The sequence below is a fragment of the Chenopodium album genome, chromosome 3 (genome assembly GCF_948465745.1).
Source record: "Chenopodium album chromosome 3, dcCheAlbu1.1, whole genome shotgun sequence".
NCBI lineage: Eukaryota > Viridiplantae > Streptophyta > Magnoliopsida > Caryophyllales > Amaranthaceae > Chenopodium > Chenopodium album.
This window is the reverse complement of record NC_137836.1, coordinates 17,450,270-17,464,113: the sequence shown is the minus strand read 5'-3', so window position 1 is coordinate 17,464,113 and position 13,844 is coordinate 17,450,270. Positions and strand designations below refer to the sequence as shown.

At 33.5% G+C, this 13,844-nt stretch overlaps 1 protein-coding gene across 1 annotated transcript; it reads right to left on the bottom strand.

Moving 5' to 3' along the window:
• Positions 1–8,696: 8,696 nt before the first annotated feature.
• Positions 8,697–13,020, bottom strand: LOC145624906 (uncharacterized). The gene is made up of 4 exons (XM_081677991.1): positions 11,950–13,020; positions 11,596–11,811; positions 10,931–11,027; positions 8,697–10,798 (listed from the first exon to the last, which is right to left on the bottom strand). The coding sequence occupies exons 1-4, from the start codon at positions 13,018–13,020 to the stop codon at positions 8,697–8,699; spliced, it is 3,486 nt and encodes a 1,161-aa protein (XP_081534117.1).
• Positions 13,021–13,844: the final 824 nt, after the last annotated feature.

Below are 13,844 nucleotides of genomic sequence, written 5' to 3'. Positions count from 1 at the left end.
AGTTTTGGTTTTTTATTTTTGTTTTTGTTTCTTAGTTGGTTCTATTTTGCTAGCTTCTTTTTTTAGACTTTTTTTTTTTTTTTTTTTTTTTTTGAAAACTTCATTTTTTAGACTTTGTTTCTCATTAAAATAAAATAAAAAAATTTGTCAAATTTCAACACTATCTCGACCCATGAGATAAGTGGGTGATGGATAGATGCGAGTGGAGCGGATGAAATAATATTTGAGCAGATGTAGCCCCATTCGATCCAAATTCAATCTGCTTAACCTTTGTAAGTGGTTAAATTAAATAAAAAAAAAATTAACGGTTAAATAAAATAAGGCCTGGTATTTTGAAAGATGGTAATTTACACAATTTCCTAGAAATTATGATAGTTAAGAGTTATCGTAGATCTTTTTACAATACATATATGTCAAATTATTGTATTTTAGAGTTCTTGTAGGATAATAGAGGAGGATGCAAGGGGGGTTTCCCTGCCTCATCTTGTTCAATCTATATATCAATACTACTATACTAAAGTAATCACCGTGATTATCCCCTAATACACGTGTCGCAATCTCATTAAAAAATTTTCCGCCTAAAGTTTGTTATTATTATTTTTTTTTTTTTTACAGTTTTCATTTTTTTTTTCTTGGTTATCTTCTAAAAAAGTTTGTTATATTATTTTTGAATTTAAATATGAAGATTAGATATTGGTTTAAATTGGTATTACCTCTTTAATAGTTATTAAAAATAAAACACTTTTGATAATTTTTTTCTTAAAAAAAGGTTTGTTTGTGATAATCTTACATAAATTATTAATAGATAAAAAAAAAATGTTTTGTTACTATGAAATTTTAATAAGTACACATGTCACAATAACAACAAAAAAAAAATTGCCAAGTTTTCTTATTTTTATTTTTAGTTTCCTTCAAAAATAACATGATGATGAAAAGTTACAATATTATATTAAAAAGAGTTTTAAAGTAGACATTACATGAATTCAATTTTTTTTTTTTTAAAAAAAATGTTATGTAACTCTTTCCATTTAAACTAATGGGCTTTAATTTTATGATTTACAAGTTTTATTATTATGTAACCGTGCATGGCACGGGGAAAAAACTAGTTATAGTAAAAGACAAGCGCCTCAATGTGAGGATGACAAATGTCACTCTCTCATTGGCTTATCTTATGTATAAAATATATCTATATAATTATTGTTTACATATTCAAGCATAGTTATTTTTGTTAAACTTCAAACAATAAAAGCAAGTTTCTATACATGCATAAGATTTTCATGATTTCCTAACATAAATATTGATTTAATTTTTTATAATAAATATATACTTTCCAATACTACAAATAATCCATAAAATCTTTCCAATCTTTATTTATAGTTAAGTTAAAGAATAATAACTAATTTGAAGCAATATGATTAAAGTGGCATAATTCAGAAAACAAATATTTCGTATTTTGAAAGGCTATTATATTTTTTTTTAATGAAAATTAAATAAAATCGATAATATTTAGTTTGACGTCAATTATGAAATCAATACAAACATTTTAAAAAAAAAATCAGATGTACAATAAAATATTGTGCACCTATTATAAAAGCTACCTTGTAATGAAAGAAAGTTATTTATCCTTTATTGATAAAAGTTATCCAAAATAGTCTACAAATTATCCTAAATTCAATTCAAGTAATCGGATGAATACAAAATTTTTTGATAAAGATACAAAATAGTGTAAAAATTACTTTTATCGTTTGTTGTACTCCTTGACAAATACTGAATGCCGAGCCGAAATGTTGTCTTGGAAAAAAATACATAATCTTGAACATAAATTTAATTTTAATCGGCCTTTCATTTTCTATACAATGTCTTTTACAATGACCTTTTGTTTTTCTTGCATAAAAAAAAAAAAAACAAAAAAAAAAAAAAAAAAAAAAAAAAACTGAACCAATAACCAATCTAAACAAGAAGATTAAAAGTTAAATTGAATTAGACCTTTGACGGAAAAGGGATAGATATAAAATGTATTATAACTATTACTTATGTTTTAAATTGTAATATTCGTATTAACAATGCTATTACTTATGAATTTTTTTAGAAAAACTAACATTTTGATTTAAAAATCGTGCATTGCTCATGTACTATACTAGATATACAACAATCATGTGCAATAATTTATGTTGTTTTATACATAATAATACTTTTAACTATAATAGTATGTGTATATAATATAATTTTTTTTATAATATAAAAAAGTAAATGTATATAATATAATATTTTATAACACGTGTCCTTCATGTTGGTGTAGTGGTGATTGAGATTACACTTGGTAGGGAGGACATGTGTGCTCCCCTGCAACAACAATCGGAAGGGGAGTGGAACCTAATAACCTAGAACTGATCCTCAAATTTGGATTAGCCCAAAGGGTAATGAACCGGATAGAACACCCAAAACTCAATGCATATATGACGGGAATTAACTTATCCTTTATCTATCTTATACAAAACTCCAAAGTCTAATTTTTTTTTTAAAAAAATATGATAATAACATTTGTAAATTTTTGTTAATATGAAAGATATAAACCTATCAAAATGTATATATAGTTAAATTGTTTAATAACTTATATCGAATGCGTAGTTTTATTAAAATTATTTGCATGTAATCATTAAATGTGTTGGATGTTGTGTAGCTATGCAATGTCCTCAAATCTGGATTAGCCCAAAGGGTGAACCGGATAGAATACCCAAAACTCAATGCATATATGACGGGAATTAACTTATCCTTTATCTATCTTATACAAAACTCCAAAGTGTAATTTTTTTTTCAAAATATGATAATAACATTTGTAAATTTATGTTAATATGAAATATATAAACCTATCAAAATGTATATATAGTTAAATTGTTTAATAACTTATATCGAATGCGTAGTTTTATTAAAATTATTTGCATGTAATCATTAAATGTGCTGGATGTTGTGTAGCTATGCAATGTCCAAAACTTTAGTGAGCGACTTTGATTTACGGTGTGGTTGGATAGAAGGAAATGGAAGGAAAAGAAGGGGAGGGAAATGGAGAGATGTGATATCTTTCATTTGGATAACAAATGAGGAAGTAAGGGAATTGGAGGGGAGAGAAATGGAGGGATTAAATTATAGGAAAATGATCCCTCCAACAATGGAGAGATTTTGAAGGAAAACTCATCATTCTTCTCTCCCCTCCCTTTCCCTCCCCTCCTCTTCTCCTCCCTCCCCTTCTTTTCCTTCCTATAATGTTATCCAAACACACTGTTAGTGATTGTACGGTAAAAAGATATTGTCTTTGATCTTGAAACCTAATAGTCTAATAAATTCTAAATAGAAAAATTAAAACAAAAGGAAATGAAAATAGTAAATGGGTTTAAATATTGAAATAAACATAACCTTTTAAATCAATTTAGCGAATTCAAGAAAAAATTTTAAGGCATTTAAAATTAAATGGGGGAAAATATATGTAAAAAGAACATTTTTAGATATATAAATGTCCATGCACTATTATAAGAGTTTTGTTAACCTTTTTATAATTAATGTAGGGATAAATCTTAGTAATACATAATCCGTATATTTTATTTATATAAAATTATCAGTATCCATACCTATATACGAAGTATTTGTGTCGTATACTATATTTAATCAGCTGTTGATTATATATATGACTATTATATAATATATAGTTTTTGGCACAATGCTTAACTTAGGAAAATATATGTTCTGGTAGGTCAAATATAGGGTTATTATTGTGTCTATAGATTTAATGAGTGCGATGGGTAAATAAAACATGTATATATTAGATTGATTGTAGCTACTGATGCGGATGGTATGATAAGAAAAAATATATTTCGTATTTTAAATATGGAAAGTTGATTTTGATGTTGTAATTTAGACTTGAGCTGTAATGGTCGGTTTTGGACTGGTTGGTTCTGTTGAACCTTAATTAACTTTGTTGTACTGAGTATTAATAATAATCGTATTAATAATGTGTTGACACATGATGTTCTATGTTGAAATATGATATTCCATGCTTTGCTTAGAAGCTCAAAATACAGGGTCTTACTCTTTTATGTCGGTGGCCACACAATGCTATTATGGGGTTTACTTTTTCAAAGTTATAGAGGTTACCCGTTTAATGTTATAGGGGTTACTCGTGTTACTCAGTTAGTGTCATATGGGTTAGTGTCTTGCTCTAGGAGTTACATACTTTGTTCTGTTGCAAGTACTTATTCGTTGAGGCCAGTTACACAAAAACGTGTTGTACATTTTTTTTATTTTTTTTTTTTGTTTTTGATGATTAAAGAAGTGGAAAATGTTTAGAGGGTACTCCCTAAAAAAAACATATAATTGATGGGTTGGGGATTTAGAGTACTTTAGTAAAATGTTGATAAAGGAACTGTATACTCGTGCTAATGCATGACATATACTATACTATGTACCAAAAAAAATACTCGTAAAACAAAGTGAAATGTTAGTACGTAGTGTTTTAAAAAAAAAAGTGAAATATTGGGGATCTTGAGTGACATAGTGAATTGTTGATAAAGAAATTGTATACTCGTGCTAATGCATGTGATATGTTATACGGAGTACTACATACAAAAAAAAAAAAAAAAAAATACACACACATAAAGTGAATAGTCCCATTAAAAAAAACAAAAAAAAAAAATTAGTGAATGGGTAGTTATGGATTTTTTTTTTAAATGATTAAAAAAAATAAAAATAAAATAGTGGGATTGGTAGTTATTTTTTCCTTTAAATAAAAAAAAAAAGGAAAAAAAAAAAAAAAAAAAAACTCTAAATGCATGAGAGTTGTCGAATGAGGTTTTGGAGGCTCCTCATTCACTTACTCTACAATTATATATTAGATTACGAAGTATAACAGAGATAAATAATGTTTATTACCGTGACTTTTGGTTGAAAGCCCTTAGTCCCTAACTTTTATAGAACTAATTTCACACATCTTATTTGGCCTGCTATATGAAAATTTCCAAATCAGTCATTGCATATGGTCAAAGTATGTAACATTCACAATATGAATAATAAACTTGTGGAACTTCATAAAACGGAGCTTTGTTTTTTTTTTTTTTTTTTTTTGAGGAAGTAAAAAGGAGAAATTTTATTATTCACTGTACAACACTTTTATTGCCTAGTTGGACCTCATAATTTAACCATATACTTGTATAATCTTGTGGATTCATTTCATATTTTAATTTCAAAACATTAACATTCATAATTTGTTAATTTAAAATTTTGCATGTATAATATTAAAATAAATTACCTAGTATTAGAGATCAAAGATGCACACTCTACTATAAACAAAGGTTCTACATTTACTTGTGACTAAAGGAATTATTTTAATGGAAGGAATAACTATAATGTGGATATAGCCTTTTTATTTATTTATTTATTTATTTATTTTTTAAATAAGTAAATATCTAGCTGCAAAAAAAATATGGAGATGATTTTTTCAAAATATGATAATGCTGTCGCACATTAAAAATAAGAAGAAAAAAAAAAAAGAAAAAAGAGAAAAAGTAATAACATAAATTAAAACAAGAAAAAATATGTATGTATGTATGTATGTTCGCTAAGTTAAGGTTGATACATTAATATCATCATGTATGACGTATGAAGCATGAAGATGTAGGCTAGAGGAGAATGATGTTCATCATTGCCGCCGGTTTAGATCAAACCGGGTTGTCTTGAATTGACATCCTAGAAAATACTTAATGGCCCCACTTCCTCGGATTTTTTGGGATAAGTGGGTCCTACCATTCATGCAATGTTGCTGATTTGAGTGTACTAAAAATAGAAATTGTAATTTGAGTTACATACTTTCCCACGTTTTAGATTTGTGTAGAGGATCACTAGGTATATCCACAAAAGATAAGAGGCCTATTAGCTTTGAGTTTGTTCTGATTTAGTGAACTGAATTGATTGTAAGTAAATTAAACTAAATTTAACTGAACTGAATAGAGTTGAAATAAATTTGTGTAGACGATCACTAGATATATCCACAAAAGATAAGAGGCCTATAAGCTTCAGTTTGTTCTGATTTACTGAACTGAGTTGATTGGAAGTAAATTAAACTAAATTTAACTGAACTGAATAGAGCTGAAATAAATTCTTTATAAGAGAAGAAAATTAGGACTTAAACTGAAGTGAGCTGGTTAAAGTTGAACTGAACTGAACTAAACTAAAATTAAGCTGAAGTGAATAGACCCTTTGTTTAATGGTAATTTAACCATTTAGATCTACAGTTTTAAGCAAAAATTGCTTTTTGGTTAAAAATAGTACTATTTGTTTTTTAAAGATGGGATGATTTAAAGAGATTGTCTCTCATTATAAATGATTCAAATTGTGGCTATATAATTTCATTTGATGTGTAAAATATACTTATTTGAGGTTGAAAAATGTGATAATATACTCCCTATATACTTTTTAATTTGAATATTAACTTAGTTTATAAAGATCAAATGATCAAATTTTAAAAACTAAATTAAAATAAAGATAAAATGAAATCAAATCTTAAAAATGTGCTAGGCTAATGTACTTTGGGGTTAGTTAGGGTCTGTTCTCTTCATCTTAATTTCAGTTCATTTAATTTCAACTCAATTTTGTTCATTTCAGTTCACTTCAATTCAGTTCCTAATTCCCTTCTCTCATAAACAGTTTCAGTTCAACTCAGCTTAGTTCATCTCAGTTCAGTAAATGAGAACAGACCCTTAGGCCGATCCCTAAGCCCAACCCACAAGTTACGTGCTATGTTGGGATGGGCTAAAATTGTTAAAAGGTTGACCCATGCTCGGTCCAGGCCCATGTGCTATCATGTCGGGTATACCAAATACACTCGACTTTTAGTAAATTTACCACATACCCTTTATGACTAACAATCTTAAACTCTATAAATCATTAACTCTTAACTACTTTAACCTAATAACCCTTAATCAAATAAAGGGAAAACTAGAGGGAAATGTCTCAGTTTGCGTGCTTGGTTTGTGAACCGTGTAATTAAGTTGCTCTATTAAGGTCCAAAGTGTCATTTTGGATCTTAAGGAACAAATTTAAGGTTAAAATTGGCAAAAAAGACTAAAAATGACACGATTATTTGCGTTTCAGGTGCCTTGGCTGTTGCGCTTTGATTTTCAGGTTAAAAGAATTGCTTGCATTCGTGTAGGTTTTGGGGATCCTTTTGGTCTTAAGGGTTAAATTTATTGTTCAAAATTAACAAAAAGACTAGAAAGGCCTCAGTTTACGTGCAAGATGATCCCAAAATCTTAAGTCAACAATTTTGCCACCATAAAATCCATGTTTTTTTTTTTGTTTTTTTTTTCAATTTAGACCTCAAATTTGATTCCAAAGAGCCAAAATGGCTCCAAAATCTTAACCGAGTCATTTTTACGGCTCTGAAACTAAAGCACGCAAACAAAGGAATTTATTAGCACGTAAACCGAGGTTTTCTAGTCTTTTTTTTTTTTTTTTTTTTTTTTTTTTTTTTTTTTTGCCGATTTCGACCTTAAATTTGACCCATAAATTAATATCCAAAATGAACGCCACAACCTTAATCGAGCAAATTTCATGGCTTAAAAATAAATGCATTTCACTGCATTAAGAGCAAATGGGATAGTAAAGGGTTAATTAATAAAGAAGCTAACGATTGTTAGTCATTAAGGGTATTTGGTAAATTTTCCAGCAAATCGAGGGCATTAGGTGAATTTGAAAACACCGAGGGCATTTGATGATTTTTTTTCTTTTTTTTTTTAAAAGTCAAGGGTATTTGGTGAAAAAACTGTATAATTATTTACGTGAACAAAAATATGCGCATATTGAAAAGTCAAATGAATTAAAAAAAAAAAACCATTTAATTTATATGCATATAATAATAGAGATATTTACATAATAACATGCATTTTAAAAAGTCAAACAAGTCAATTCAATCTTTATGGGATGCAACCAATTTTATGAAGTTGTACATGAATTGGTACCCTAGTCGTTAATACTTTCTTTTATTCTTATGAATTCCATCTTTGAGTGTTTAATCAATGTTATATCATAATAAATACTTTATAATATAAAAATACGCATGTAAAAAGTATTTTAAGACTTGCAATTCTGTATATGTGATTATTTAATATTACTTCTAAATTGCTTAATATTATAAGTTGACATGCTCATACCACAAACATATCATGAGTTATGACTGACCACCAAATCAATCCACTTAAAATGGAATAATGTAAAGTAAAGAGGAGTTGGCAAACCTGCTAGAAATAAGATATGTAGAAGGTAGGAAATAATAGAGAGCTACAATTACAAGGTGTAGAAAATTTGAGATACTAAGGCATAATAATTATGGAGTATTTATATTTAAAAGGTAAGGAAAATTATGGAGTATTTATATTTAAAAGGTAAGGAAAAGGATTCCGATCGTACCACAACCTTTATGGTGTTTTTGGTTCAATACTTGCGGGTCAGATACTTTGAGAGTGAGGGCGGAAGAAGAAGGGATCCTCATACTCAAAGTGTCACACTGTCACTAGTAGGGATTGAACCCCCAACCTCAAAGTTGGGATGTGCAATCTTTTCCACTAGACAAGCTGCTAAAGTTTAGAGAACAAGTTTAGTGTAAATGTTTTTCTGTCTTGTATTACGATATTCACAAGATATATATATACAACCTAGGAGAAGAGAATAGGGCTTAACATCGACCCATTAGCTAAATACAATACAAGGTCTAACACCCCCCCTAAAGTTGGAGCAAGCAAATCACAAATGCCCAACTTGCCAAATAAATACATGAATTGACTTTTACTCAAAGCCTTGGTGAATATATTCGCTAATTGGTCCGTTGTCTTCACATAAGACGGACTAATGATACCATCCTGAATTGCATCGCGAAGATAATAACAATCCACCTCAATGTGCTTGGTACGCTCATGAAAAACCGGATTCTTCGCAATATACAAAGCAGATTGATTATCACAGAATAAACTCATAGCACGGGGATGCGAGACACCCAAACTCAGAAGAAGGGCCTTCAACCATTTCAACTCATCAGTAGTCTTAGACATTGAGCGGAATTCGGCCTCTGAAGAAGACTTGGCCATAGTGTCCTGTTTCTTGGTCTTCCAGGATATGGGAGAAGCACCAAGAAACACCAACCAGCCAGTGATAGAACCAGGCGACAAAGGACAACCCGCCCAATCTGAATCGCACCAACTTGTAATATGTAAATCACAATCGGAACTCAAAAGAATTCCCTGACCAGGACATCCCTTCAAGTACCTGACTGTACTAAGAGCTGCCTCCCAATGATCCTGTCGCGGTTGTTGCATAAATTGAGACAAAATATGCATCGCGTATGCCAAATCCGGTCTAGTAAAAGACAAATAAATCAGACGACCTACAAGCCGCCGATACTGCTCTGGATCAGAAAAGAAAGATGACTCTGATGTTTCCAGAGTATGATTCTGCTCAATAGGGGTACCTGCCGGACGTGCCCCTAGTAAACCAGCCTCAGCGATAATATCCAGAGTATATTTCCGTTGGCACAAAAATATGCCCTCCGGACTACGTGCAACCTCAATACCGAGAAAATACTTCAACAGACCCAAATCTTTCATATGAAAACAATCACTCAAATATGATTTGAATTGTGAAATAGTACAAGAATCATTACCAGCAATGATAAAGTCATCAACATACACCAAAACACTAAGCTGTATAGATCCAATTTGCAGAGTAAATAGAGAGTAGTTAGAGTACGATTGCAGAAAACCGTACCTTTTCAGAGAGGTGGCCAACTTAGAAAACCAACATCGAGGTGCTTGTCGGAGACCATACAGAGACTTTTGAAGGCGAAAGACCGAATCAGAACTAGAAGTATGGAAGCCCGGGGGTGGTTTCATATAAACTTCCTCGTCAAGATCACCATGGAGAAAGGCATTATGAACGTCCATTTGATGGAGTTCCCAATTCTTCGCTGCAGCAACAGCTAAGAATGCACGGACCGTGACCATTTTAGCAACCGGGGCAAATGTCTCATTGTAGTCAATACCCTCAACCTGATGATTGCCAAATATAACAAGACGAGCTTTTAAACGCTCAACCGTGCCATCAGAATTAGGTTTCACCTTATAAACCCACCTGCATCCGAGCGCCTTCTTCCCCGGAGGTAAGGTTTCCACAACCCAAGTCTCATTATCTTCCAATGCGGAGATTTTCTTTTGCATAGCTTCCCTCCACCCCTCATGTTGCATAGCCTCTTTGAAATTACGAGGCTCCACTACCGTATCAATAGCTGCAATAAAGACACGATGGCGCATAGAAAACTTGTCACAATTCACAAAGTGTGCTAAAGGATAGGGAGTACCAGAGGAGCTTGGAGAAGACGTTGAACTTGGAGAGATAGATGGACCGGGAAGAGAAATAGTATGTGCGACGTAGTCACGATGCCAACCAGGCGGATGTCTGTTGCGTTGGTCACGGCTCAAATCAAGAGAAGAAGCAGAGAGAGTGCTCGGATCAGCGTTGGAGCTGCTGTCCGTAGCACTGGCAGCAGCAGCAGACTGCCCTGCGTTGTGGCTGCGGGCAGCAGTCTTTGCCGCAGGTGGGCTGCGAGTAGAACTAGTCGCCACGGTGGGGCTGCGATCTAGTCTGCCGACAGCAGCAGAGGAAGCAGTTTCAGCAGCATTAGCGGGGGCAACAGGGTTGTGTATGTCGGGTGGAGACCCGGGATCAAGGCTAGCTTCACTAACTGCTAGAATATGTTCAAGATCGTCTAAAAAAATCAACGTCAACCCCTACATTGTCATTAGACATAGTGTTCGGAATTCATTCTCAAAAAATTTGACATCACGAGAAACAAAAATGTCACCCGAATCCAAATCATACACCTTCCATCCCTTCTTACCATGAGGGTAGCCCACAAACACACACTTCCGACTACGAGGAGCAAACTTGTCACCCTTAGCCTTTTGATTATGGACAAAACAAAGACACCCAAATACCTTCAATGTATCAAAATTAGGTGCAACACCAAATAGTATTTCAAATGGAGTCTTATTAGATAGGACACGTGAAGGAGTACGATTAATCAAATAAACCGCCCCAAGGACACACTCACCCAAAAAAGGAACCGGCAAATTGCCTTGAAACATTAGTGCATGACTCACATTTAAAATATGTTGATGCTTACGTTCTACCCGGCCATTTTGTTGTGGTGTACCAACACAAGAGGTTTGAAAAATAATGCCTTGTTCATCAAAATACGGAATCAAGTGTTTAAATTCCGTACCATTATTACTCCGCACACATTTCACAGTCACTTCAAATTGGCATTTAATCATAGAAAAGAAAGAGCAAAATGAAGAATAAACCTCAGTTTTATCATTCAACAAATAAACCCATACGCCTCTTGAAAAATCGTCAACAATAGTAAAAAAAATAGTGAGCACCACAACTAGAAGGTGTCTTATATGGCCCCCACAAATCACAATGTATTAATTCAAAAATACGACTAGCCCTACTATCACTATCGGGAAAACTATCCCGAGTTTGTTTAGCCTGTGGACAAACATCACATGCTTTATTCAAAATTTTGCTACTAGAACTAGCACTAATTGCAGGAACTAACTTGACAATTCTGTCCGACGGATGTCCCATACGACGATGCCAGAGCTCAAATGTAGACACCTCTTGATCCGTCACCGCACATACTTTGGGAAGACGCCGAAAATAGTAGAGTCCATCTATCCGTTCACCGCCTCTAATCAGGCTCCCCGAATGTTGGTCCTGTATATCACACAAAGAGTCAGTGAATCGCACAAAACAATGAGAATCATCAATCAGCTTAGAGACCGAAATTAAATTGCAATTTAATTTCGGAACAAAAAGAACATTTTTCAAAATAATGCAATATGTTAAGTGTACTCGTCCCATCTTCGTAGCCATAACATGTGCACCATCGGGTAACCCAACAGGACACGGAGAAATATCAGTCACATTCATCAAAGAGGTTTTATCCCCTATAACATGGTGAGACGCACCAGTGTCGACAATCCAATACGGAGAAAAATACTCACCAATCATTTTTTCCTGTTGGTTATTAACCATATTCAAAAGAAGGTGAACATGCTCGGGTTTAAATTCAGAGAGAGCAGAAATAGTATCATTCGCAGGAGGAGAGGAGTCATCAGAGCAGCCCACATCATTTGCACGCACCGGGGGTTTGCTCGAGGTAGGAGCAGCAGTAGCAGAGGTCGAGGCAGGACCTTTGGTGCTAGGTGCAGGCAGAGCACCCTGCTGTCCCGAGTAAGTAGCAGCAGCAGAGGATGGAGCACGACCCTTCCTACCGTACTTCTCCAGCCACCGGTCAGGGTAGCCATGGAGTACAAAGCAACCCACGTTGTCATGACCAGGTCGCTTACAGTGAGTACAATAAAGTTTTGATTTGTCCACTCGATTGAAATTGGACGATGGAAATTGTTTACGGTCCGAGGGCAAAGAAAACACATGAGCATCTTCACGTGTCACAGAGGTATGAGATTGGGCAATACTCCTAGAGCGCTCCTCTTGAAGGAGTGCTTGATAAGCACGATCAATAGTTGCGGGGCACTGTTGAGAGAGAAGGTTTGTGCGAACCATAGCATACTTGCTATCATCAATCCCGACCAAAAATTGATGCAATATCTCCTCCTCCCTGTCCTTCTCGTATGCAGCAGCAACATCACATGAACAAGAGCCGCACTTGCAGCCATGTGGGGGTTTAAGGCGTAAAAGGTCATCATAATAACCCATTAATTGGGCGTAATAATCCTCGACAATCATGGTGGGCAATTGCTTGCAATTTGTGATTGCTACCCTCAATTGTTGCAAGCGAGGACCGCTTGCTTCACAGTAGCGTTTGTCTAGGTACTCCCACAGCCGTTTGGCTTCTTCAAAATATGGAATAGATGCAGCAATTTTCGGCTCAATAGCCCTTAAAATCCAAGACACTAACATTGAATTTACCGGTATCCCAATCGAGCATCTTCTTTTTCTCTGTAGGTTTGGAGATAGTGCCATCAACAAACCTTAATTTCCGCCTAGATTTCAAGGACAAAGACATAGCCCTTTACCATGGTAGATAGTTCTCACCCTTCAAGATTACGTGAGAAATTAGGTTTCCGGGTTGATCACCCGATCCTAGGTAAAAAGGGGATGAAGGATCGATTTTGTTCTCGTCCACCATTGTCGATTATCAATAGAGAAAATTAGAGTTTAGAGTTGTAGAGATTAGTGATTAGAGTTGTAGAGATTAGAGAAAAAAAAAATTTAGAGTTTTAGGGTTTAAATTGATTGGCTCCGATACCGTGCTAAAGTTTAGAGAACAAGTTTAGTGCAAATGTTTTTCTGTCTTGTATTACGATATTCACAAGATATATATATACAACCTAGGAGAAGAGAATAGGGCTTAACATCGGCCCATTAGCTAAATACAATACAAGGTCTAACACAAGCTTAGTTTGGTAATTATAGAGTATAAAATTAATCTTGGGATAATGGGATTCTAGCAAGAATTTAGGGGTCGTTTGGTTGGATCATTTGGAATGGATTGAAATGGAGTTAGAATCCATTCTATATAGTTTTTTTGTTTGGTTGAGGTTTTTACTAATGGAATCTCATACCCAAGAGGTTCTAATCCCCCCCCAATACCCATGGAATCCTATACCCCCTCTTCTCCTAATATTCACAATCCATTATATTAATGAAGTATAGAATCCATTCCAACTATAAAATCAAACAACTTTGGACTAGTATGGGTTTTAGAATCTCTCAAGTATGAG

Coding starts and splice junctions, on each gene's coding strand:
- LOC145624906 (XM_081677991.1), bottom strand. CDS start 13,020: ATGTTAGTGTCTTGGATTTTAAGGGCTATTGAGCCGAAAATTGCTGCA. Junction 11,812..11,949: donor TGGCTACGAAGATGGGACGA/GTACACTTAACA, acceptor TGTGATATACAG/GACCAACATTCGGGGAGCCT. Junction 11,028..11,595: donor TTTTGAATAAAGCATGTGAT/GTTTGTCCACAG, acceptor GATACATTGAAG/GTATTTGGGTGTCTTTGTTT.